The sequence below is a fragment of the Folsomia candida genome, unplaced genomic scaffold (genome assembly GCF_002217175.1).
Source record: "Folsomia candida strain VU population unplaced genomic scaffold, ASM221717v1 Fcan01_Sc023, whole genome shotgun sequence".
NCBI lineage: Eukaryota > Metazoa > Arthropoda > Collembola > Entomobryomorpha > Isotomidae > Folsomia > Folsomia candida.
The window spans coordinates 1,741,486-1,764,340 of NW_019091215.1; the positions used below are offsets into that span (position 1 = coordinate 1,741,486).

At 36.3% G+C, this 22,855-nt stretch overlaps 2 protein-coding genes across 3 annotated transcripts; one reads left to right on the forward strand and one right to left on the reverse strand.

The window, feature by feature from the left end:
- Positions 1-1,755: 1,755 nt before the first annotated feature.
- Positions 1,756-3,550, forward strand: LOC110859000. 2 transcript variants are annotated; one of them, XM_022107877.2, is made up of 6 exons: positions 1,756-1,866; positions 1,935-2,118; positions 2,185-2,243; positions 2,314-2,511; positions 3,040-3,152; positions 3,230-3,550. In XM_022107877.2, the coding sequence occupies exons 1-6, from the start codon at positions 1,813-1,815 to the stop codon at positions 3,480-3,482; spliced, it is 861 nt and encodes a 286-aa protein (XP_021963569.1). In that variant the 5' UTR covers positions 1,756-1,812; the 3' UTR covers positions 3,483-3,550. The 2 variants fall into 2 exon arrangements, with proteins under 2 accessions (XP_021963569.1, XP_021963570.1); XM_022107878.2 differs by having other exon boundaries at positions 1,935-2,112.
- A 1,901-nt stretch (positions 3,551-5,451) lies between these two features.
- LOC110858907 (alpha-2-macroglobulin-like protein 1) lies at positions 5,452-22,391 on the reverse strand. The gene is made up of 14 exons (XM_035859004.1): positions 22,194-22,391; positions 21,497-21,726; positions 12,088-12,424; positions 11,682-11,988; positions 10,593-10,744; positions 10,212-10,530; positions 9,615-10,138; positions 9,281-9,539; positions 9,003-9,200; positions 8,861-8,957; positions 8,567-8,784; positions 6,157-6,536; positions 5,562-5,828; positions 5,452-5,502 (listed from the first exon to the last, which is right to left on the reverse strand). Exons 1-14 carry the CDS (start codon positions 22,389-22,391, stop codon positions 5,452-5,454), a joined length of 3,537 nt encoding a protein of 1,178 aa, XP_035714897.1.
- Positions 22,392-22,855: the final 464 nt, after the last annotated feature.

Genomic DNA, 22,855 nt, shown 5'->3' on the forward strand with positions numbered 1-22,855 from the left:
CGTGTAATTAAACAGCCACTTTCATGATTTCACACCCCATGTAAAGAAGTAGCTTTCGGTTACCTCCCCGTCCCCCGTGGTCTCCAAAGGACAAAATATTGGTGCAGAAAGTATACAATATTAATTAACTCTTGCTACTTGCATAATCAAATTGAAAAAAATATATGGATAAATAAAAATGGTGGCCCGACCAATGTGCAAAGACAAATGTGCAAACGACAAATGTGCAAAGACATTTGTGCAAACGATAAATGTGCAACCTGACAAATGTGCAGCCCGATAAATGTGCAAACGATAAATGTGCAACCGATAAATATGCAGGAATTTTTCCAACAAATGGTGCAATATATCTTGATATAATTTAAACATAAAATCAAATTACATCTCCTCAAAAACTAAAATTTGAAACATTAATTTTGTGGTGACATCCCTTATGATGTCTGTTGAAGCTGTAGATCTTATAATGAGCAGTATTAATTTATTGTTAACTTAATATTTTACTAAATTATATTTTTATAATGCATAAATTTCCTGGTACATACATCTTCGTGAATTCGTGAATTTTAGTCTATCGTATAGGCTGGAATTATGTACATATAAAAATTCTAAATTTCAATGAAATAATTCGGGATTTACTTATTTGCTGTTATTTTAAATTCTGTCCCCGCGGGGTGTCCCTAACTAAAGTTTAATTGTCACTAGCTAAATTTAGCATTACAGTGATTCGGCACGGGAATTTTATTATAAAATTGACAGGGGTCAACCCCGTTATAATGATGATTAGTAATATTTAATAAGTATAAAATCTGCATTATAAGATCTCCAGCTTCATAAGCTTCACCACAAAATTAATGTTTCAGAATTCTTAGTTTTCTGATAAGATGTAATTTGATTTGAAGTGTAAATTATATCAAGATATATTGCACTATTTGTTGGAAAAATTCCTGCACATTTATCGTTTGCACATTTATCGGGCTGCACATTTGTCAGGTTGCACATTTATCGTTTGCACAAATGTCTTTGCACATTAGTCGTTTGCACATTTGTCTTTGCACATTTGTCACCCCATCAATAAAAATCCTCGACAATAAGTTGGTTGGTATGCAAATATTTTTTCCGAAATATTTTTGCAGTATGCTAAAAATGAGGAATTAATTTAGCCATATATGTACTTGCATACCTGAAAACGAATTGGGTTACATTATGATTGGGTTAAATTATGATTATATTATTATGTTATTATGATTAATTTAGTACGTGTGCATTGTCAATGTTAACTGTACATTTGGTTCGTTATACCTGCACACAAAATTGTGATGATGCCTAGTCAATTGGTTTCTTTTGCCACAACGTATAAAATAAGTACACGAACATATTTTAATTTCGTCCCCTTTCTCAGAAATCTTTACTGCATTCGGGGAGAAAGCGTGTCCCTGAATTAATTCAGTTAATCGTTCAATGAATACGTGATAAAGGATGAAGTTTGTAACTGGTTCACATTATCACTTGAGAGACACAATTAGCATATTTATTTGTCGCATTGTCCTTGAAATTGAACAGAGCAAGATTCGTAGAATAAGATTATTGTCGAGTTTGTGCACAATCATAATTTCGTACTTGCGAATACACCTTGTATGTATATCCCGGTGGTGTGCTGGATATGTATGATGCATCTTAAATAATTATGTACATTTGCATATTACTTTATCTTTATAATGTACATTTTTTACTATTTACGGTGTCAGTAGTACTTTGGATGTTAAGACATATGTAAGACACCCGTTTGTCGCAAATTTTAAAATATCAGTCAAAATGAATAGACGATTTCTGCCCGTAGTAATTTTCATTTGTTTGACAATATTTGGGGTAATAAATTCCGCTGTCTTACATTGTTCATTGGTCTAGAATTTACCTTTGTTTTTATTTGATTTTAGGGTAACTGTAACCTTGTAGAAATTTTGAGACGCTCCAAGAGACAAGATTTTATCGTAACTGATCCACCCCCTACGAGTGGAACCACAATTTCAACAAATACCCCAACACATACCCAATCCACGACGACTGCACCAACTATGACAACCAGTCGTATCCAATCTCCAGTTCCCTCGTGGAGTAAGAGTAAATATGGCATATTTTATTTATTAAATAAATTATAAATTCAACAATTCAAATTATTCCCTGCAGTTCACCGCCTTGAATCTGGCACTTATACCGTCATACATCCTGGCAATATGTTCCAAATCGTGGGAATACAACAGCCTAATAAATATTTCTACGGATTTGTAACCTCTAAATTATTTTCTGTGTAAATAGATACCCTCAACTTACTGGATGAGGTCAAGACGGGCCACAGATTTTGAACACATAATTCTGGATCCAACCGACACGACAACAAATACCCCAACTGGACGTACATCCACGACAACTCCTCCGTTCATTGTTACTGATTCACCAACAACGGTTTCCTCTACTGCAAAACCTCGCGGACAAATTATGACGTGGAAATTCAAGGTACGTTAAAATAAAATTTTGCATACTCATTATTGGTAGTCCATAAATATTTCCAAGCATCATATAATCTACAGGGTGGTTTAAATGTCAGGTTACACTGGAAAATATTTCAATGGGAAAAATTTGTAAATTTCCATTAGTTGCGGATTTGGGATTGAGATTTTTATTCATTTTTATCAAAACTAATGGAACAGTGATGACAAAATTCTTAAAATATTGAATTTCACAGGCAAAATTTCGGTAACTAATGGATATTTGCGAATTTTTCCAATTGAAAAATTTTTCATTGTAACCTGACATTTAAACCACCCTGTATGTAAAGTTCTTCAAAATTCACTCACGCTTTAATTAAATGGAGGCTAACACAGCAATTGGGTAAAATTTGTCCACCTATTGTTTGCATATTTTCCTTACACAAGTTTTAGCCAATTTTTGCTTCGTTCCGTTTTTTACTCCACCTTCGGTAAACTCGTACCAACCTTTTTTATTTAGCATGGTCCTCATTTATCCACACATTTTATTTACTAGGCCAGTAATTGTCGCATAGAGGCGAAATGTCCATGTTCTACGGTGACAACTACCTTTTCGAACTGTGGGGATAATTATGACCATTTACAAGGAAGACGTGGCATTTTTCTGAGGTATGATAACTAGAAATACATATCTACGTATATTTGTTTAGTAAACAAATAAAGTAACTAATTGTGTACTGGTTCAGATTTTGTGAAATTAATCGTGCCACTCGTCCAGTAATCACTAATTATTCGAATACTTTTGATTATACCTCAAATCCGGATGTCCAACTGGAAATTATGTACGTGCCAAATACTAAAGGCGACTCAACGCCTGATTGGACTGGATTGTATTGTTTCGTTACTTGTACTGGAAGAGATCAAGTTCCTCAAATTCCACCTGGTGAGAACGGTTGCCATAATTGGCTGGCTGAATTTATTGGTAAAAGTAGAAATTAGATGTACCTATTTAAAACGGGTAATTTAATAAATGGATGCTTAAAACAAATCCATCGAGTTCAGCATCAGTCGAAAATTAGATGGTTATTTATATGTTATTTATATGTAAATCTATGTCAACTTGACATTGTCAAGGAAAGGTATTTCATTTCCGTGATTATTTTCGGCATGGGTATAATTGAGCTTTTCATTTACACGAACATATTTATAACAGAGGTGTTCATATTCATGAATATAACGTTGTGAATGAATATTCATTTCTATATTCACCAATGTTTCATTCACAAATGGGAACAGGTCTGATTTATAATCGAGCCACACGTTTCATCAGCACCCAAGTTTCTAAGCAGCATCAAAACACATTCAAAACAATGCAAAAGAATTTGAGAAATTTGCATGGATATGTAAATAACACGGAAAATCACTGTATTTAGTAAATTTCGTATGAATGCATGAGGAGATTCGTGCATCTGACGAGGAGAAAAAGAACGACCTGCTTAATTAATTGGCACGTGTAGTGCACCCAACGCTCTATATCTCGATTTCACCACACTAAAAATGATAACATGCAAATTATTTACGCCAAGCCTCAACCATTATTCTCCATTTGTATACAAAATGCATTGCATATGAACAGCTTAAAAATATGTACAACTACCCGTTCAACACTTCAATGCATGTGCAAGTGACTAGAGCATAGCTCGCAATTAATTGGTCCCCCACCCCATGGTCCCTGGTCCCCGAGGGACCATCTAAAAAAATGGTCCCTGATCCCTGGCCCCCGAGGGACCATCGAAAAAATGGTCCCTGGTCCCTGGTCCCCGGGGGACCATCGAAAAAAATGGTCCCTGGTTCCCGAGGGACCAGGGACCAGGGACCAAATGGTCCCCTGCGAGCTATGGACTAGAGCGATGCACCTTTTCTATGTTGATTTGACAGTCCTATTTTAAGGATTATCCAATGATATATGAATTTATCACGGCTAGAATAATTCCTCGTTTTCGCAGAATTGTTAAGGACAGCTTAATGATGGGCAGGTGATCCTACAAAATTATGAAGAAATGATGAATTTTGTACAAAACCAAATAGATTCCTGGAGCTATGCAATGTCAAGAAGCAACACTGCGCGAATCTAGATCTTAAATAGGGGTTTGGTGCCTTGACAGTATACATATGTTACCATAATACCCAACATGTCATAAATAGAGTATATTGCGTAACCGATTCGATAATTCATAAAATTTAATAAGAAAATAGAATTTCTACTTGAGGTATCGTCAAATTGGTTTTGCGAATTTCGAAAAACGGTCGAAAAAGATTCTAGAGAACAATATTAAGACACTTGTAGGGAAAACCGGTTTCGAAAATATTGAATAGTCTTTGAGCTAAAAATCGCAGACGGGGCGATTTTTTCCAACTTTGGGCTTCTCCCACTCCTGATCTATAAATGCTGAGACTCTTATCCAAATCAAACTTTTTTGTGTCTGAACAGTTATGGTTTTCATTATTGCTCCTCTCTGGGTAAATAAACCATTAGAATTCGTATCTTTTTTTATTAAGCTTGACTTATTCGTTGTATATTTTTAATTGTATAACAGGGTCCGTTTTGTATTCCATTTATTTATAACTTAATTCAACAATTGCATGCGGACTTTCATGAAAGTAAATCGGAGTATTAACTGCGTGTTTCTTGTTATGGCGAAAAGTATTTATGCGTCTATTTTTTTAAAGCATCAACTTTCAGTCACCTAATCATCATTATGTCTACATATATTTATTTCATTTACAGGATTTCTTCAAGTAACAAGCAAATATTTAATCATCACTAAACAACGTAATATTACGTTTACTGGATAAAATTAAACCAAAAAAGAATTTAAGGAAGCAGCAACGCTTAAATATTCAACCGAACCGATATAAGTATTTAATATGTGAACTCTACAATCGAGCTGACCGGCAAAAAATGCTGTTACTCCTCCACAATCATAGCCGTCTCGGGGATAGTGTACATCACCTCAGCCTGTTGGGAGTTGTCGTAGTAATCATAAATTTTACCTGTCCTCCCACATGTTTCGAGACCTCATATTCCTTAGTAATCGTTAGGTCGAAGCACTTTACAATGCGTCCTGGAAAGCTGGCGAAATACATGAAAAGACGGCTGCTGTCTTCCCGAAGCTCATATCGTTGAATGAGTTTACTATCAAGAAGGGAGTTCAGTTCTTGCGAGTTGAAGGAGTAGCCCGATGGTGCGTACATTTCAAGCACGACCATGTTCGATGAATTATCCTTATTATAGGCTGCACAAGGCCTCAGCACCAGATTTCGCAACGTCGTGCAATTCTCCACCTGCGGGAATTAAATTATTAGCACGGGATCGTGTCGCCGATGAGTTACAAATTAGTTGAAGATGAGTTGCCCTTCAATTCACCGTTACAACGCATTCACTATACTCCGTTTCATAACTGGTGACATTACCGCCACATTTTAAACATGGTTGTCAACTGGCGTCAAATTGAAATTTTAAGCATTTGTTGATTCCCGGATAAAATTAGTGTCCAGGGAAATTTAAAAAAATTGATAAGTTTTGGGCCAGGTGGTCAACGACTCATTTGTGGCTCATCAACAGCTTGGTATTTATCAGATAGTTTTAAAATCAATCTGCTAATAATTATACCGTAATGTCAAGGGAGAAGGAGACATTTGTAGTTGGAATTTCACTATCATACGACCAGCTAAGTTGGACTTGAGATGCCCCTTTGCCTTCAGTTTCAACCCGAACATTGCGAACAGTCCGTGGCAAATCAGTTTCGTAAATCGCCTGTTTTGTTTTTCTACCAAGTGCATAAGTTTGAGAACCGCCTTCCCAAGTAATTGTAGCATTTACGAGTGAGTCAGTATTAGAAATGTGGGAAATGTTCGCAAACTCGTGGTATTTCGCCAAGGCAGTGATCCCCATTATTGTATCTTGCGTTGACAGGAAACCTCCTTGAGCATTTTTTTGCGAAATTAACCAGTTTGCTATACTTTCACTGTGGACCTTGTCTTTCTTTAGCACTTGAATTAAGAGACCGTAAGCAGTCACCTCAATGGTTGCAGATTTTACTGTTACGGGTCCCTGATATGTTGATTGATAGGGATCCCAGAAGATATTTCCGCTTTCCATGTGCCACATACGTCTCGAAATTTCATAATAATCTTCTTTGTTAGGGTGATTTATATAGTGGAAAAAGTAAGTCAGTAGATTTGCAGTGTATGGGGTTGTTGCATTTTGAGGTTGACGAAGAATGTATTGTATCCCCTTTGTTAAGTAATTTGAAGTGGGCAGTTTTCGTGTGGATATAATATTCCTTTGGGCATCAACAATTGCAAGTAGAGAAAGTGCTGTCAGGGCAAGTTTGTTACTCGTGGATACTATTGCAAATATAAATAATTGTTGAATTTTCCAATGTTGAATCCGATATGCTGCGAATATAGGAGAGTCCGATTGCAAACAATATATCGTCCTACTAATTCATAAAAGACCTAAGTGAAGTCGATGCTTTATTCAGAAAAGACCTAAGCGCACAGAAAAAAAGTAAAAAAGACCTATGTGCAAGTATGTATTTACTTATGGCTAAATCTTGCCAAAATGATTTTTCATATATATCGCGCGATTTTTTCTGAATTTAGCATCAACTGCACTTAGATCTTTTATGAATTAGTACGACGATATACAAACCTTCTCGTGGTCGGGTCCCTCCTTTTAATGTTCACACCATGTAATGCAATATGTATGGGTTTACACAGTGGAGTCATAATTCCCCGCACAAGAGTTCGCGCTTTAAATTAAGGCGCCAAAGACTGCAGAGGTCGAGTTTTTGTATTGCCGCTGATTGCCCACACTGTGCTTAATAACATACTATAAAAGTTTTGAATAATATGAAGAATTGGTGAAATGGCGAGCAAATCCACAAAGACGTCTGGAATTTTTTTGTAACACATCCGAAGAAAAAAAATATGGGAGATTTTAAAATTTTGCAGAACTCTGGAGCAAAATGCCAGAAGGTTAACGACATGGCCGAACGTTAGAAGGATACTGGTGGTACTGATGACCAGAAGAGATCTGCTCGACTTCGATCCGTTCGGTAACCAGCCATGGTGAAAGCATGGAAAGTCCGAATTAGGCGAAATGCACGTTGACGTTGGGTCTGCAAATTAATGAATCCAAATCATCCATCAAGAGGGCACTAATGAATGACCTTAGGGTTAAGGCTATACGATGGGGCACCTGGCACATGACAAATAACAAGCAAAGGAAAAATAGAGTCAATTGCAGCAAGATGCTTCTTACACGGTACGCAGGCAAAAGCTATCGAGTTTTCTCTTCACGGATGAGAAGATTTTGACCGTTGCAGAAAAATTTAAAAAACAAATGCTCGGATATTTGCTCTACGGAAGTCTGACATCCACTTAGGTATGCGGAAGTCAATAAAAAGTCATCACCATGCTGTGAATGGGAGAAAGTTGGCTGGAGAAAGCAAATCTCTGTTTTTTACCGCAAAGGGTGCAAGTTCGAGCCAAGAATTATTTTCAGAGTGTCCTAGAGCCCAAAGTGGATAACCAGAACCCTGAACCTTCCGATAATCAACATCGGACCTTTCAACAAGACTCTGGTCCTGCACAAGGTGCAAAAGTGTCCAAAACTGGCTTCAGACGATTTTTTTTACTTTTTTTCATCCCTAGAACGGTGCTCAGCATCTGGAGACCTTAATCCTCTAAATTATGACTGGTGGTCAAAATTATAGATGCAAGTATGTTCTAAATCTCACACAAGTGTGGAAGGCCTAAAGTCATACTTACTAAAGATCTGGTCGTTGTTCCCATGAAAAACGTGCGTGCCGCGATCGATCAGTTTTCGTCATGACTTATGTCTTCTGTATAAGCCCGTGGAGGAAATTTTCAAAAAAAAGTTATGATTTCTAAACCATATTAATACCTTGTTCATTCATAAAAATTTCGAATAAATAGCTGCAGTACTTCGTGATATATCAGCATAAATGTTTGTGCGGGCAATTACGACTCCACTATGTATGTAATTAATTTACCTGCACCACCCAACAAGGATCGATCGTGCACAAATCCATCCTCCTGAAATGAGCCATCTTGCTGCTGCTTGCCAAGAAGAAAATCCACGGATTCTTTGAGGATGTATTGATCTATAGTAATGTATTTCTTTGCCTGCAAAAACGCTCTAGTCACAAATGCAGTCAACCATGTTGATCCAATCTCTTCAAATTGGAAGGCTGAAAATGAACCGTCTTTACTGCAGTAAATTAAAAATATTTTACAAATATGACTTTAGGCAAAATTATTCATTTTCTTGCATAAAACTGACTCACTTAAAATAAGAAAGTTGCTGCTGGTAACCTAGTTCCAAGTAGTTTAAAATTGCTGCCTTAAGACTTGTCGTGATGCTGCCGCTGACTTCCAGGTATTCTAGAATTACCAGGTCAGGCACAAACTTAACCATGTTCTGCTCACCACATCCAATTGGTATTTGAATCAATGTTTCTAGATTTTCTAGTGTAGTACTGAGGAAGTCTTGCGTAAGGGTTATTTTAATTTCTTCGGATTCGGCAATTAGGTCAGATGGAAAACTGGCATTCATTTTCTGTCGCGAATATATTTCTCGTTTAGATTGAGGTTTGATAAGTACTTTGGAATTTGTGTGCTTGATTCCTATAGTACGGGTGCATATGTTTATAGATTTTATGTTGGACATGTTTATAAAAAATACAACATTTCATATTTTCACCTACCTGCATGTTTAAAAACTATCTTTTGTTTCAATGAGTCAACGGCGGTAGGTGTAACAGCACTTGCTTCTAACTCAAAGTTACCGTGATGCACGTAACCAATTCTGAAGGCCAGCGTAGCAATAGAAGATACGTTAACAGCTACAAATTTTGTTCGGTAGGCTTGTTCTCCACCTATTTCAAGAAACCTGAAATATTGATTGGGATTGTTTAGGGTCACTGTGGCATTCACCGGTTCATCGAGATAGCTTTGCACGACAATCTGTTGGAATTAATAATTTTTTTGACAAAGTATCTTAAACCATCAAATAACCTTAAAATGAGCAATTTCTCTAACCCTTAGAATCAGCTCTTCTCCTTTTACCACTGAATGTGGACAGATAAAACGAATAAAGAATGGCTTGAAAACAGTTAATATCTTAGGGTAGGTTGTGATCCGGAGTCCGTATTCCGTATGCAATTTAAAAGCTGGAAGTTTCCAGGAAGTGATTGTATCTGGGACAGTTTTATTGAACTTGATTGTCCCGTTAGTACTCTCCATTTCCTGCCATATCCATGTTTCCGGAAAATGTTTTCTGATATGAATATCTGACTTAGTCTGGAAATCCCTTTCATGGTAGGATCTATAGGTCCTTGTCGCAGTATCGACAAAGGCAATGGTGATAATTCGTGTATCCGAGTTAACAAAATTTTGAAATGTAAACGACGAGTAGATGCTCTTATACTCAGAATCTGCTCTCTTTTTATATTCCAATTTTTCATGAATCCAGGAATGTGCCAAATCCACATCCTCTGTAGCTATCAGCAATGATGTGTCAATAGCCCTGACACCGAATATGGATCTGCTATCATCCTGGAAGCCTATGGGTATCATGCTAAAAGGTAGAGCTAATGACATATAGCTTTCAGGCATTTAATTTTTTTAAACTCATACCTGTAGCCATAATTTCTAATGTTGCTCCTGGCTGAGTAGCATTTGCATTTAAATGAATTTTAACATCAGGGTTAGGAACTGTGAGATGAAATTTATTGGATACCAAACTCCCGTCAGAGACTGTATATGCCAAAATTTCTACTTTGTGATATGTTACGAAGAGTGGAATTTCCAAAGTAACTGTTATCTCCATGAGTGGTACCCTAAACTGGGAATAGCGATATCCAAGTACGGCACCTTGGGATATAAGAATTACGTTTGTGTGATGTACGGGACTCGTAGTAACTACTTTGACTGTCATTCTTCTGTCGTTGATTGTCTGTATTTTTTCATAAATTTCATTTAGAAGCAGGCGGTTATTGGAAAACTATACTGTATTACCCATGACAATCCAGTTGAGATGTTCATTTCTTTACCATATTTGTTAACATCTGTTAGAATTTTTGTTTCCGTAAGCACATTGACCCCATTGAGCTCAAACAAAATCAAATCCACATCTTCTCTCCTATATGTCGTATTCACAGCTGGGGCAACTATCCAGAATTTGAAGACCCCGTTAATTATTTTCCGTAATGGCGCAATTGGTTTTTCTTAGTGAGGCAAATACCTAACAACGAAAAAAATTTACTAAGTATGCATTTACCCCACCCCAAAAAAGTGAAATAATTATACATCTCGGCCATTTCTCAACCGATTTCGATGAAATTTTGCACAGATTATTGCTACAGGATGTGAAAACGATTTCTGATCCGACTAAGAGAAATTTGGAGTTTTACTCAAGTTATTGGAGAAAACGGACAAAAATTTGCACTCGGAGTCACATTTGTATCCACAATTCAGTTTTGGAGCATCGCCGTATTCTAAATTATTGGAAAAGGTGACACTGATTCCTTCGGATCATTTTAAGACCAAGTTGACCGAAATCGGTTAAGAAATCACGACGCTATTCAATTTTGAAAACTAAAAATTTAGTAAAATTACTCTTGGCAAATATAATGGGGGTGCTGTGGTGCAATAATGTCGTTGACAACCCAATTACAAGTTATAAATAAACAAGGTCCCAAAAAATGGGAAATCTTAGTGAGTCAGTGCAATCTCAACTAAGAAATAAAATTAGATTGCAGAATTTTTGCATCACCGCTCTCAATATCATCTTCACTGGATGCACTGTAAATTTTTCTTTGCATAAGCATGAATTCTCCAAAATTAATTGAGAATTTAATGCGTTTTTACTAGTGAAAGAGAAGTGTGCTTACTTAACTGACATCAAATATAATGGACCATTATATTTTAGAAATACATCTCATTATTAATATATATTGCTGAGAGCGGTGATTCAAAAATTCTGCAATCTAATTTAATTTCTTAGTTGAGATTGCACTGACTCACTAAGATTTCCCATTTTTTGGGACCTTGTTTATGCATTAATCCTTTGTACTGTAATGGCGTCTAAATTAAGGTTACTAATACAGCTCCCGTTACGCCAGATAACTTCAATTCCGACTTCGTAAGGATGCTCAGCTAGTGCAATTTCGGGTCTATCCTGGACAACCAAGGTGTGCAAATGTTTATACATTGGTAACCAGGTGGTTAGGTTTTGGACGTATCCTGTCGCTGTTTCAGTGCATATGGTAGATATTTTTGTTGGGATTGGATAATATTCAAATAGAGTGTCCCATACATTTGCTAAGCCTTTCTTGAGGTCCAAGGTCAAGCTTGTTGTGACATTTGTCATTATAGTGAAATTCTGAATCTTATCGGGACACCTCGGGCTGACCTAATCACAATAAATATAATAATAATAAGATTTTTATTTGTTTAGTTTGTGAAATACCATTAAGATGTTTTCATATGGCTGCATTAGTTATGTACGTACCAGAGCTTGAATCGTGCATATTGCGAGGACTGGCTTGCCGTAAGTATATTTCAAATCAATATCCAAAACAAGGTCACTCGATGATATGGTAACAAAGTTTTGGTTGACACGAACATTCAATTTGAATTTTGGCAACACGTATTGTTTTACTTCAAACTCGGCAAATCCAGATATATCTCTTCCGGTTGCAATAATCTTCCAATTTCCATGATTGGGTTCGTGTGATAATCCAAAGGACAAGGACATCAATCCAGTAGTCTCAGCCGATGTATTTAGTGACCTCCATCCCCAAATTTCTAAAGGAATATTGTCCTTCGGCTTCAGAGGGCGCAAAAACCTGACGATTGTTAAAAATTATTAAGCACATATAATAAACCGCTGGTGACATGAATATTGATATCGAGGCTCTTAAGTGCAACTCAGATATAAATACGTCTGAACATTATAGTGTTTTTCCAGCTAAAGTTAAACTAAATTTTCTACATTTCTATTTAATTGTTTCAGTCTTAAATCAGTTTTCCAGCCAGATCTTGAGCTTAAGTATGTATACGTTATATGTCTGTTTCTCAATTCATCATTTTCTGAACCGCAGTACTACAAAATTTCAAAACCGATTTTAGGTGTTTATTCTTATATTGCTTTGGTATTATATGCATAACAAGTATTTACATTATCGCCTCCAGGCCCTAAACCGGGGGTGGGCAAGCAGGGCTATTGCCCGGGGCGCAAGAATTTGAGGGGGCGCCGCGAGGCGCCCCGCTAAGCACTAGATATAATTGACAATTTGGGTGATAGCAGAAAGTGAGGACATGGCAATTAAAACTTTAAATATAAATGATGCAGCATAACAATTATGAGCATGATTTCAAAAAAAATAATGAATTCAAAAATGGGAAATCAATGTATCATAATTTGATACTACATCCGACCATCATTAATACTTTCTTATAAATATTTCCTTTCATCAGGATAAAGTACTTCGTTGTTCATAATAAAGATTATTACTCAATTTTTCCATTTTCCATATACACATTAGAATCACATTAAAATCTGAAATTTTAAAAACCTTTATGAACGTTTCGATTTTTATTTAGTCAACCTCAAATGCATTAGAAGCTTTTCATGGATTTCTTTCTGCATGACAAAAAACCCTGACACTTATGTATCAGACTATTTGTCCTTAAACAAGCTGTGCATGCTGTGCAGCTTGGGTTCTTGCAACGTATCCTTCTTATGAAAAAGAATGTGCAAAGCTTGTCCTGCAATTGTATGAAGGCATCAAATGGGCCGAGAAAGTCTTGACATTTTTGACTTTAACAAAGTTCACCCTTGAAATTACCAACATGGGCTGCAGTCAGGGCCCGTTTAAGGGTAAGGCGACCTAGGCAACTGCCTAGGGCGCCAAATCCTCAAGGGCGCCGTGAGGCGCCCGGCTGTACACTAGATAAAAACGACATTTGGGAAAATTAATAAATGATTTTCTTATATTCGTGAAGATAGAATGGTCAGTAGAAAAACTTCTAAAAAATGTTGTGAAACGGTCTGAGGACTATTTGATAAACTTTTTAGCTTAATTTTTTGCATCACATAGTTTTTGACAAACAAATATTGTCATCTACAGGCAGGCCCCGAAATTTGGAAGAGGGCAATTGCTCAGAACGTCAAATTCTGAGGGCGCCCTAAGGTACTTGTTTATACAAAGGCGCACAAAGGATTCCTGTATTCAGAAATAAATTGATGTTAACCAAACTAGTCCAAATTTATATGCAAACTGTAAAAACAGGTTTAAAAGTTCACAGAAATGTATCTCTTATCCCAAAAGCTTTTCGGAGCACATATACAAATAAGTTAATTCATGGAGTTCTTACTGGGCCCGTGAGGGAACAGTTGCCCAGGGCGCTGAGGCGCTGCTGATAACCAGATGTCGGATATGAATGAATGATTAAACCTCAAAATATGAATGAAAAATGACCTTAAAAATCTCCAAAATATGACAACAAAAATGACTCTATTTTTTGAATGTTTGGCTTAATTTTTGATATATTTTCTTGTAATGCTCAATTTCTATCAATTAAACAAGTTCTGGAGTGATTTAATTCATTCCCAATGAATTATATCACCTTAGGCGAAAGTGAACGTAAATTTCTGAAAGTTTCTCATCATTGTGAGAAAACTTAATTTCTTGTCATTTTCTGTCGATTTGGTTGCCAAATCTTAGAATTTGGTCAAAAATGATAAAATGAACGAAAAAACCCCGAAATATGATCAGGAATATGAATATGTCCCAAAACCCGAAAATATGACCAATATGAGAAAATATGTTTTGACATACGTGACCTACTAGTGACCATAAACATTCTCAGAAAGTTTGGCGACTGTAGGTCGATAAATGGAAAAACTCATTTTTCATTCATATCCGACGTATGCTGATAACATATGAGAGTGAGGCACGAACTTTAACAGTTTTCCGGACAAAACCTGGAGTTCTCATAGACCTGAACTTTTGGAACGTTAGCGTGAGTTCAAAGATGCGAAATAATGATTCCATTAACAGGCCCCAAAATTGGAGAGGGCAACTTTTAGGTGCCGCGAGGCATCCAAAGGTTTACATACATACATATACACGCACATTTATTTCAGTCTTCAAAAAATTAGAGAGTTAATTTATTGTTAGTGTAATTCGAGAGGTTAAATACCCCTTTTTCACAGAATGAAACCTGATTATTTCAATATTTAAAAAATCGAAATAATCGAAATTCGATTAGAAAAATATTCTTAGTTTTGATGTCCTACTTTACATCGCCCCTGGTTCCCTGCGAAACACCCCTGGTGAGTGTAATCTTGAATTTTAGCATGGATAGTAAAATAATCTACATTTGTCCAGAAAACTTTATTGATCTAAATTCCCTTTGCAACAATTCTGGCAAGGAAAGCATTCGAAATATTTATGTATTGAATGAAAAATTACATCAGATGAGCGCCGTCACGATAATGCCCCAGCAAACATATGGGCATGATCGGGCGTTGTCTATGAAAAACATAACTGATTTATTAAAAATTAAAATGTCACGAAATTTCAAAGTGAGGACTTTTGATCAGTTTCTGCCAGCAGTACACACTCCTGTGAACTATGTACTAAATTTTCTGAAGGAACATGTACATATAGTATAATAAAATTTGAAAAGGACCTGAGCATGTGTATTTTTTTGCCTGTAGAAAATAAAATTGGTATCATGAGTGACAATAATAAAAACCGGAATCATTTCACACCTCAAATTTCGTTTCAATTTCTTTCGGCCACTTCAAGCAGTGGGAGAAAATGAAAGTTGGAAAAATCGCTCCCGTCTGCGATTTGCAACTCAAAGGCGAGTCAATATTTTTGACAACGGTTTTTGCCATGTATTTCCTAATTTTTGTCCTTACAACTTTTTTCGAGAGTTTTTTGAGGACTTCGTATTACAGAGGGTGGGCCACTTAACTTGAGAAATTTTCAAACGCTCGCGCGAACAAACTGGCAAAACTTAAATAAACCCGGCCTACACTGTTTGATATGCAAACCAATTAGATCAAACTGTAATTTTTTTCTACTTGAAAATCTGAAAAACTGCTCCTCCCTGATCATTTTAAGTGGAGGTATGTACTAGTGACAAAGTTTTCCAGCCAGGGTTGCACCGGAAGTGCGATCAAAAAAGGGTCAATGCACGTGGACATAAAATTTCTGTGGCCTCAATTCATTGAATATTAAGTAGAGAATGCGTGAGAAAGCAAGCAATTAATCAGGTATTGCCTACACCCCTTAAAAAACGCTCCCTACAATTATGGCAAAAGAGCTATAAACGAAGCTCAACCATTTGATTGACTAGGAAACCCCAAAAAGCTTTCGTAGTTTGGCCAAACTACTAAAATCGAATTTCACAACTATTCGAAGGGTCATTAAAAGAGATTTGGACAAAATGAAACAGATAAACAGAAACAGAAAATAAAACTACCACCTGAGTTAAACGTGCGTCACATCACTAATTGCTACATACTTTTTGCAAAAAAAGCTGTGCAAGAACCACCTTGCTGGAGGTAGGGACGAACCTGTGGTCACAATCGACCAAGCTTTGTTCAGGGTAGATGACCTGAACGCGACAAGGTCAGTTTGTTGTACGTCGTGGAGAAAATGTACGAATTAGCTACTACTTGAGATGGACTTTTTTCAGGACTAGTGGTTAAAAATAATTCCTCAAAAGTGGCTGGAGATGTTTTCATCAAGGAAAAAGCGGTTCAGACTTGAAGCTGAGACTAAGGGGCATCGGATCGAGCAAATTAATTATCATAAAAAAATTCATTTGTGGCTAAGAAAAATTGTTGGAAATTTCACAAGTTAAGTGGCCCATCTAGGTATTTGTAGAACTTTGTATCAACATTTTTAATATCATGCACATTATACAGTATGTAACACACTTAATGCTACGATGACATAATTTGTATATTGCCATGATCTCACTATTTGTAAAATTGCAAACTCCTTCCAAAAATCTCAAAAGTACTTATACAATTTCCTCGTTGCCAATTTTTAATTTTGGAGACAGGTGAAAGGCCACTATTCTTATTCTAAAAAATCTGAGGCGTCAAAATAAAACTTCGTGGATATTTTTTTTAACTTTCTAATATTTTTTATTGCATCCGACATGCGTTTTGAACGAAAATGAGCTTTGGTTGGACCGTGTACGATTTTTTTGACGCGCACAGGATTTTTCGCCAAGGACAGGTGTGAGGTCTAAAATCGCCACCGCGGCGAAAACTCGAAAACTGAAATATACATTTGTATATCCAGCCTGTCTGTATTCAAACTTATATTTAAGAGTTCGAATTTTCGTCGCGGTGGCGATTTTAGACCTCACACCTGTCCTTGGCGAAAAATTCCTGTGCGTGTCAAAAAAATCTTACACGGTCCAACCAAAGCTCATTTTCTATCAAATCGGATCGGATTTTCAATGTCGGATTTTCCTTCGGATCCGATAAAAAATATTAGAACAATACTAAAAAAGTTTTAAAAAAATATCCACGAGGTTGTTTTTTCGACGTCTCAAATTCGTTCAGGAAAATAATCGTGACCTTTTACCTGTCTGCGATATTAAGAATTGGCGACGAGCAAATTGTCCGTATATGCTTTTGAGATTTTTGCACAGCTTGAAATTGAGCTTGAAATTTTACAAGTAGCAAGATGATGGCGATATAAAAATTATGTCATCGTAGCATTAAATATGCTACATACTGTATCTATTTTCAGAAAGTTTGTTGACTCCCTCCCCCGAAAAAAAATATTGTAAAAGCACACGAGAGTCTCAGAGAAAGCCCCAGGCATCGGGTTTTCCAACAAACTCGGGTTTTTGGACAATGCCTTCGTATTTAAGCGTGATACGAAAATGAATCTCTTTCTTCGAAAGCACAGGTGTCAAAAATCAAATTAATTTTCTCAAATGTGGTCTTTCATGTTAGGATTATTTTGTTGAGTTTATTACCTTAGTTCCTTGAAAACCTAATGAAACCCAAAAAACCTATCAAAACCAATTAAACCCCCTTGTTATTTTTATTGAAACCCTCGGTTTTTCTGTACCCTGCAAGAAATAGAAACACTGCGCCAACTCCAACGTTCAAAACAAAAATTTTAAACTCAGGTGGGTTCAAACCCCACTGGATTCTTCGTATTTTTTTATATTTACTTTTTGGAGAAAATTGTTTTTTTAACAATTCAGAAATTTTTAAATTTAAATTCGAATTAAACCATCCACATCGGAAAAGCCGTAGCCACTTATCAATTATTTATAGTTATCCATATTTGTTTCTTTTAATTGGTCATGTACTTCCCGAGTAAATCCCTCAACTTTAATATCAAGCCCTGAGGGAAGACTATAGCTAGTTACATTAATCACGTTAGTTCGTTGTATTGATTTGAACTGTACAATTTCAAGATTTCAACAAAATCGGAGTATCACACTTCAAAGTATCGTATTCTGAGTGAAGTTCTGGTAATGTTTGGTTTAATTTCTTGGTTCTTTCAAGTTTTGAACCTTTTGGATACAAATTTGCATTTCCGCGAGATTAATCATTTACACTTTCAGTTCGAGTATAGGTTTTAACAATAAAATAATTGTTGAGCAACAATAAAATAATGTAAATTGCTGTTGAAATGTATAGTATATAATTGTAAATTTTTAACAGGGAATTTATCTCATGAGGAAACTTAGGGGCGCAAGAAAAATTTTGCCTAGGGCGCAAATATACCCAGCCCGGGCCCTGGCTGCAGTTTTTTCAAGTACTCTGTAAAACTCAAAGCCATGAGATAGTTGAGACAGCTCACCTCCCGCAGTGGCTTAATTCCGAACGCCCGCAAACCCATTTTTGGAATTACAATTTTAATAATTTTAAAAACAAATAAATATTATTTTGCGCATGCATTTGAAGTTTCATCAAAATCAGAAAACTTATTTTTTAATAAATTTTAAATGTCCAATTAACTGGATTACGACACTTAATTTGCTGTCATTTAAGCCTTTAGATTTTTTGTACACGTGCCACGTAAAAAAACTATTTAAGTTTTATGATTTTTTAAAATTTGAATTTCAAAAAATATTTTCATTTCCGAATGTCAATTTTGTGATATCTTATTCTACAAAGTCAAATGCATCTATTTTTAGAAATTTGACCTCGGGAAATGAAAACGTTTTGCATAAATTGTCCATCAACTAAGCAGAGTTTAGCACTATCTTTTTCAAATTTCAAGAAATTGGGAAATTTTAATGCATAAATTATGTCCTAATGAAAATAGAAATACAATGATAAAAGATCATGACAAATGTATTGGACCGCCCCTTCAGACGCGCGCTGGGCGGGAACACAGCGAAATTAAATTTCGAAAAAATTATTTTTGAATAGAAAGTTATAAGCTTTCCATTGATATATGTCACCCATTATTGAGTCATGGCTGACACTCGAAAAACTTGGGTTGAAAGGGAAGAGTTGGAAAAAAGAGGAATTGAGTGTCATAAAAATGAAGCAAACAGTGATTGCAAAACTACTTGGCAATTTTTCAAACAAGAAGGTATTCCTCATTCAAATGTCAACTCTTACATAAAAAAGTACGAGGAATCCAATGACGTCAAATTCAAAGTCCCCACTAGTCCACCTGCAAAGCTATCGGCGACAAAAGTCAAAAATCGGATAAAATTTTTTTCAAAAATCATGCATCAACGACAACGGCTGCCACGACAAGGAAGGTCAAGATTTCAAAAAGCTATCTGAGCAAAATCAAAGTCCATAAACTAGGGATTATAGCAAGGGCAAAAAAACCAGCACCAAATTACAAACCAACACAAACGGGAAGGATTCATGCGTGCTGCAAGAAATTGTTGAAGAAAATTCGGGGAAAAGTGGTCACCATGGACGATGAGCTCTACGTCACAGCTGACCCTTCAAATCTTCCAGGAAGGTATTTTTTCCATAGTTCCAACCCCTGTGAAGTAAAATATGAAGACAAAGTCCAAAAGAAGGACCAATTCCCCAAAAAATGAACAATTTGGCAACGCATGTCTGGCATTGGTCATATTTCTGATCCCGTCATTTTGGAGGGCACTGTAAACCAGGAGGTTTATCTTAAATCATGAATTAAAGGGGGATTGGAATCGTTTGTTACCAAAGATCATAAACACATAAAGTTTTGTTTTGGTCTGACCTCGTAAGGTCTCATAACGCCAAAGAGGTCACTCAGTACCTACATCTGAAAAAAATTGAATTTGTGCCAAAAAATGAAAACCCACCAAATTTTCCTCGACTGCGATAAATTGAGAAATTCTGAGCGCTGACTAAATCCAAATATTCTAAGCTTTCAGAAACGCCAGACACCTTACGAAAATTTAAGAACAGATGGAAGAGAATCAGCTTGAAAGTAGGTGCAGTCTATGGGAGGAATTTGACGCGACATCGGAAGAAGAAAATGCAATCTGTAGCACATTGCGGAATTGAATCATTAAAATTTGAACTGTATGGCAATCCAGACCCTTTGGTAGTAAACATATGCAACTTTCTTGAAATTGCATTAACTGTGTAAAAAGTTCTGAGCATTTTATTGCTCCGGTCCAATAGATTTGTCATGATCTTTTATATGTAGGAAAGTGTATTGTTTTGATGGGTGGTTTTTCGTAATTTGAGAGAAAAAATCAAAAAAATGAAATTTAAAATTTTCCATAATTTCGCCAAAAATTGAAATTTCGAAAAATAGGTTTGGAGTAATATTTTTCATCCCATAAAGAATGTTTGAGTGCGATCGGAGATTTTGATGCGCTCTCCATCGGAGTACATTGGAAATGGTTGCATTGTGCTTAGGATAATAAATCATGTCTTTGCAACGAATTTTTAAATGGTAATTTTGGTGCTTAGAAGAATTCGTGAGCGTCGAAGGCGCGATCGGCTTGGGGCGCATCAATAAGTTTGCCCACCCTGTTGGGTGGCCTAGTATAGGCACTGATCGCCTCCATTAATTAATTATTAAGGGGTGAAAGGCCTTTATAAGATCGTTATGTCCGTCCGTCCGTCTGTCTGTATGTCTGTCTGTCTGTCCATCCGTAGCTCCGATAACTTTTGAACCAAACGACATAGAGACTTGAAATTTTGAACGTTAACTCCTAACGTCAATTGACAGGACGAGTTCGAAGATGGACACTGTGACATCGTCACAGTGACGAGAAGGTGTCACGTTTTAGTTTTGGCATGTGACACATCATTTTTAACTATTTTTCAGCGTCAAATTCAATGGTGACCTCCATTTTTACCTCAGAGGTCATCTAAAGTTCATAGGGAATATATATATCAATTTAACATTAAATTCAGTTTAACGTATGAAACAGTTCTTTCACCCCTTGATTACATTCGTTGTAACGGTTTATTGTATCTAAAATTTAGACTTCACAGAGTGCAGTCGTGCTCACAAGTGAACGAAAATAATACTGGCAAAAACGTGATTTAAACTTTGGGCAAATAATATCTTACAATACGACGGCGTGAAGTGTAAACCTCCGATTCAAAATTGGTTCAAAATTCAAAATTATGTGTTCCTAATCAATACAACCAACGTTTCTTGAGCAGTTTGTGTCGTGGTTGAAAATGAAATTTTGGGATTTCTCGCAAGCAAAAACGCATAATTTCTCATGTAACACGGAAATTATAAGACCTTAATTTTCACATTGAGACTTTTTAGTCTTTGAGTTGAATAAGAGGTTTGACATGTGCAGTGTCTATCATTTGCGCATAAATACATAGTTCCTGAGTCATAAATTCTTCTATCATTTTTGGTGACGATCCAAATAAGAACCAGATAAAATTATAAGATTTCTTACCTATCCAAGAGGAATACTCGGAATTTTACAGTTTCCCCGGGCTTGTATAATTCTTTATCCGTCGTGACAAGAGGATCAAGTTGGCTGCGGTGGTTACATAGGTGGACCCACTAGCCGTCGTACTTCCAGATGTTACCCTTACTCTCAGGGTGTAGTGGGAAGCCAGACTTAAATTACTAGTCCGGATGATGACTTCTTTACTCCCATCTGCCTCAAATGCTATTTCGGCGTCAAAAAGCGAAATATTTTGAGGATCCCGCTACATATAAAGTGCATCACGTCATTTTTTAATGATTGCGCCAATTTTTACGCTGTATCCTAACCTCATCCAACTTATTAATATTGAAGGTTGACATGCAGGAAAATTGGATGAGGTGTTGCACTGTTTAAAAAAATATGCGGTGTATGAAACAAGCACTCCTCTGGTATAACGCGTAGAAGGTTCATTTTGGGTGCTATAGATCTTTTCAAAGTATCCCTACATGTTTTTTTAATAGAATGTAAAACCTCATCAAATTCCCTTGTAAACCACCGTAAACATTTTGCCTCGCTAGTGATACGTTACGTGATCAGCGTAATACGCATAGATTTTTTGTACACTACAGAACATTATGTATATGCTGTGCAACAAGATTAGTTTAAGAAAAATGAAAAAACTGGAATTGAAGTAATTTTGATTTTTTGGATTTTTTCACACGCTTAATGTTGTTTAATGTGTTATCTAACCTCTTCTGCCAAACTGAAGTTAAAAATTACTGGAAACTCCGGGGCTGAGTATAGTGTCGCAATCACGCGAAAATCCAGGTTTCGATTAATTACTCCCGACGAGACGGCTGAAAACAGAAGTGGAGTTGTGGTCACATTCGCTCCCGTCACCGTCATAATCGGAAATAACAGAAATATGCCACTTAGCACGTTTGACATTATGGTGTCAGGTCGGCCTTTTTGATACTCTCAAGCAACGGTGTAATTTATTTACAGCTGAATATTTTCAAACCTAAAATGTGCAAGAAAAAATCATTCGTTACAATTTTTCCTCACTATTATCACGCTTAGTTGGATTGCTAAAATCCGCGGAATTTGTAAAACCTGTTTTCGATTTTTCATAATTTGTATTTTTAGAATTATACAAATCTGGTTTCATACTGGTTTTTGAAAATAGTTTTGTAAAATGACTTCTTACTTTTACAGCAAACTTTAGGCATTAACTTAAAGAAATATTTCAGACCAAAAAATTCATGCTTCAAAAACAAGAAAACTTGCAATGAGGACGTAATCCATGTTCGGCCCAGATTATTTTTTTTACCATCTTCGCTTCGTTTGAAAGACCGACGCTTTAGAAACACCATTTGGCACGAAGTCTACGTAGATGCTACAATTTCTGCAAT

Coding starts and splice junctions, on each gene's coding strand:
- LOC110859000 (XM_022107877.2), top strand. CDS start 1,813: ATGAATAGACGATTTCTGCCCGTAGTAATTTTCATTTGTTTGACAATA. Junction 2,119..2,184: donor AGTTCCCTCGTGGAGTAAGA/GTAAATATGGCA, acceptor TATTCCCTGCAG/TTCACCGCCTTGAATCTGGC. Junction 3,153..3,229: donor AGACGTGGCATTTTTCTGAG/GTATGATAACTA, acceptor GTACTGGTTCAG/ATTTTGTGAAATTAATCGTG.
- LOC110858907 (XM_035859004.1), bottom strand. CDS start 22,391: ATGTCAAACGTGCTAAGTGGCATATTTCTGTTATTTCCGATTATGACG. Junction 10,139..10,211: donor ATTAGAAATTATGGCTACAG/GTATGAGTTTAA, acceptor TGATACCCATAG/GCTTCCAGGATGATAGCAGA. Junction 9,201..9,280: donor GATAGTTTTTAAACATGCAG/GTAGGTGAAAAT, acceptor CCCGTACTATAG/GAATCAAGCACACAAATTCC.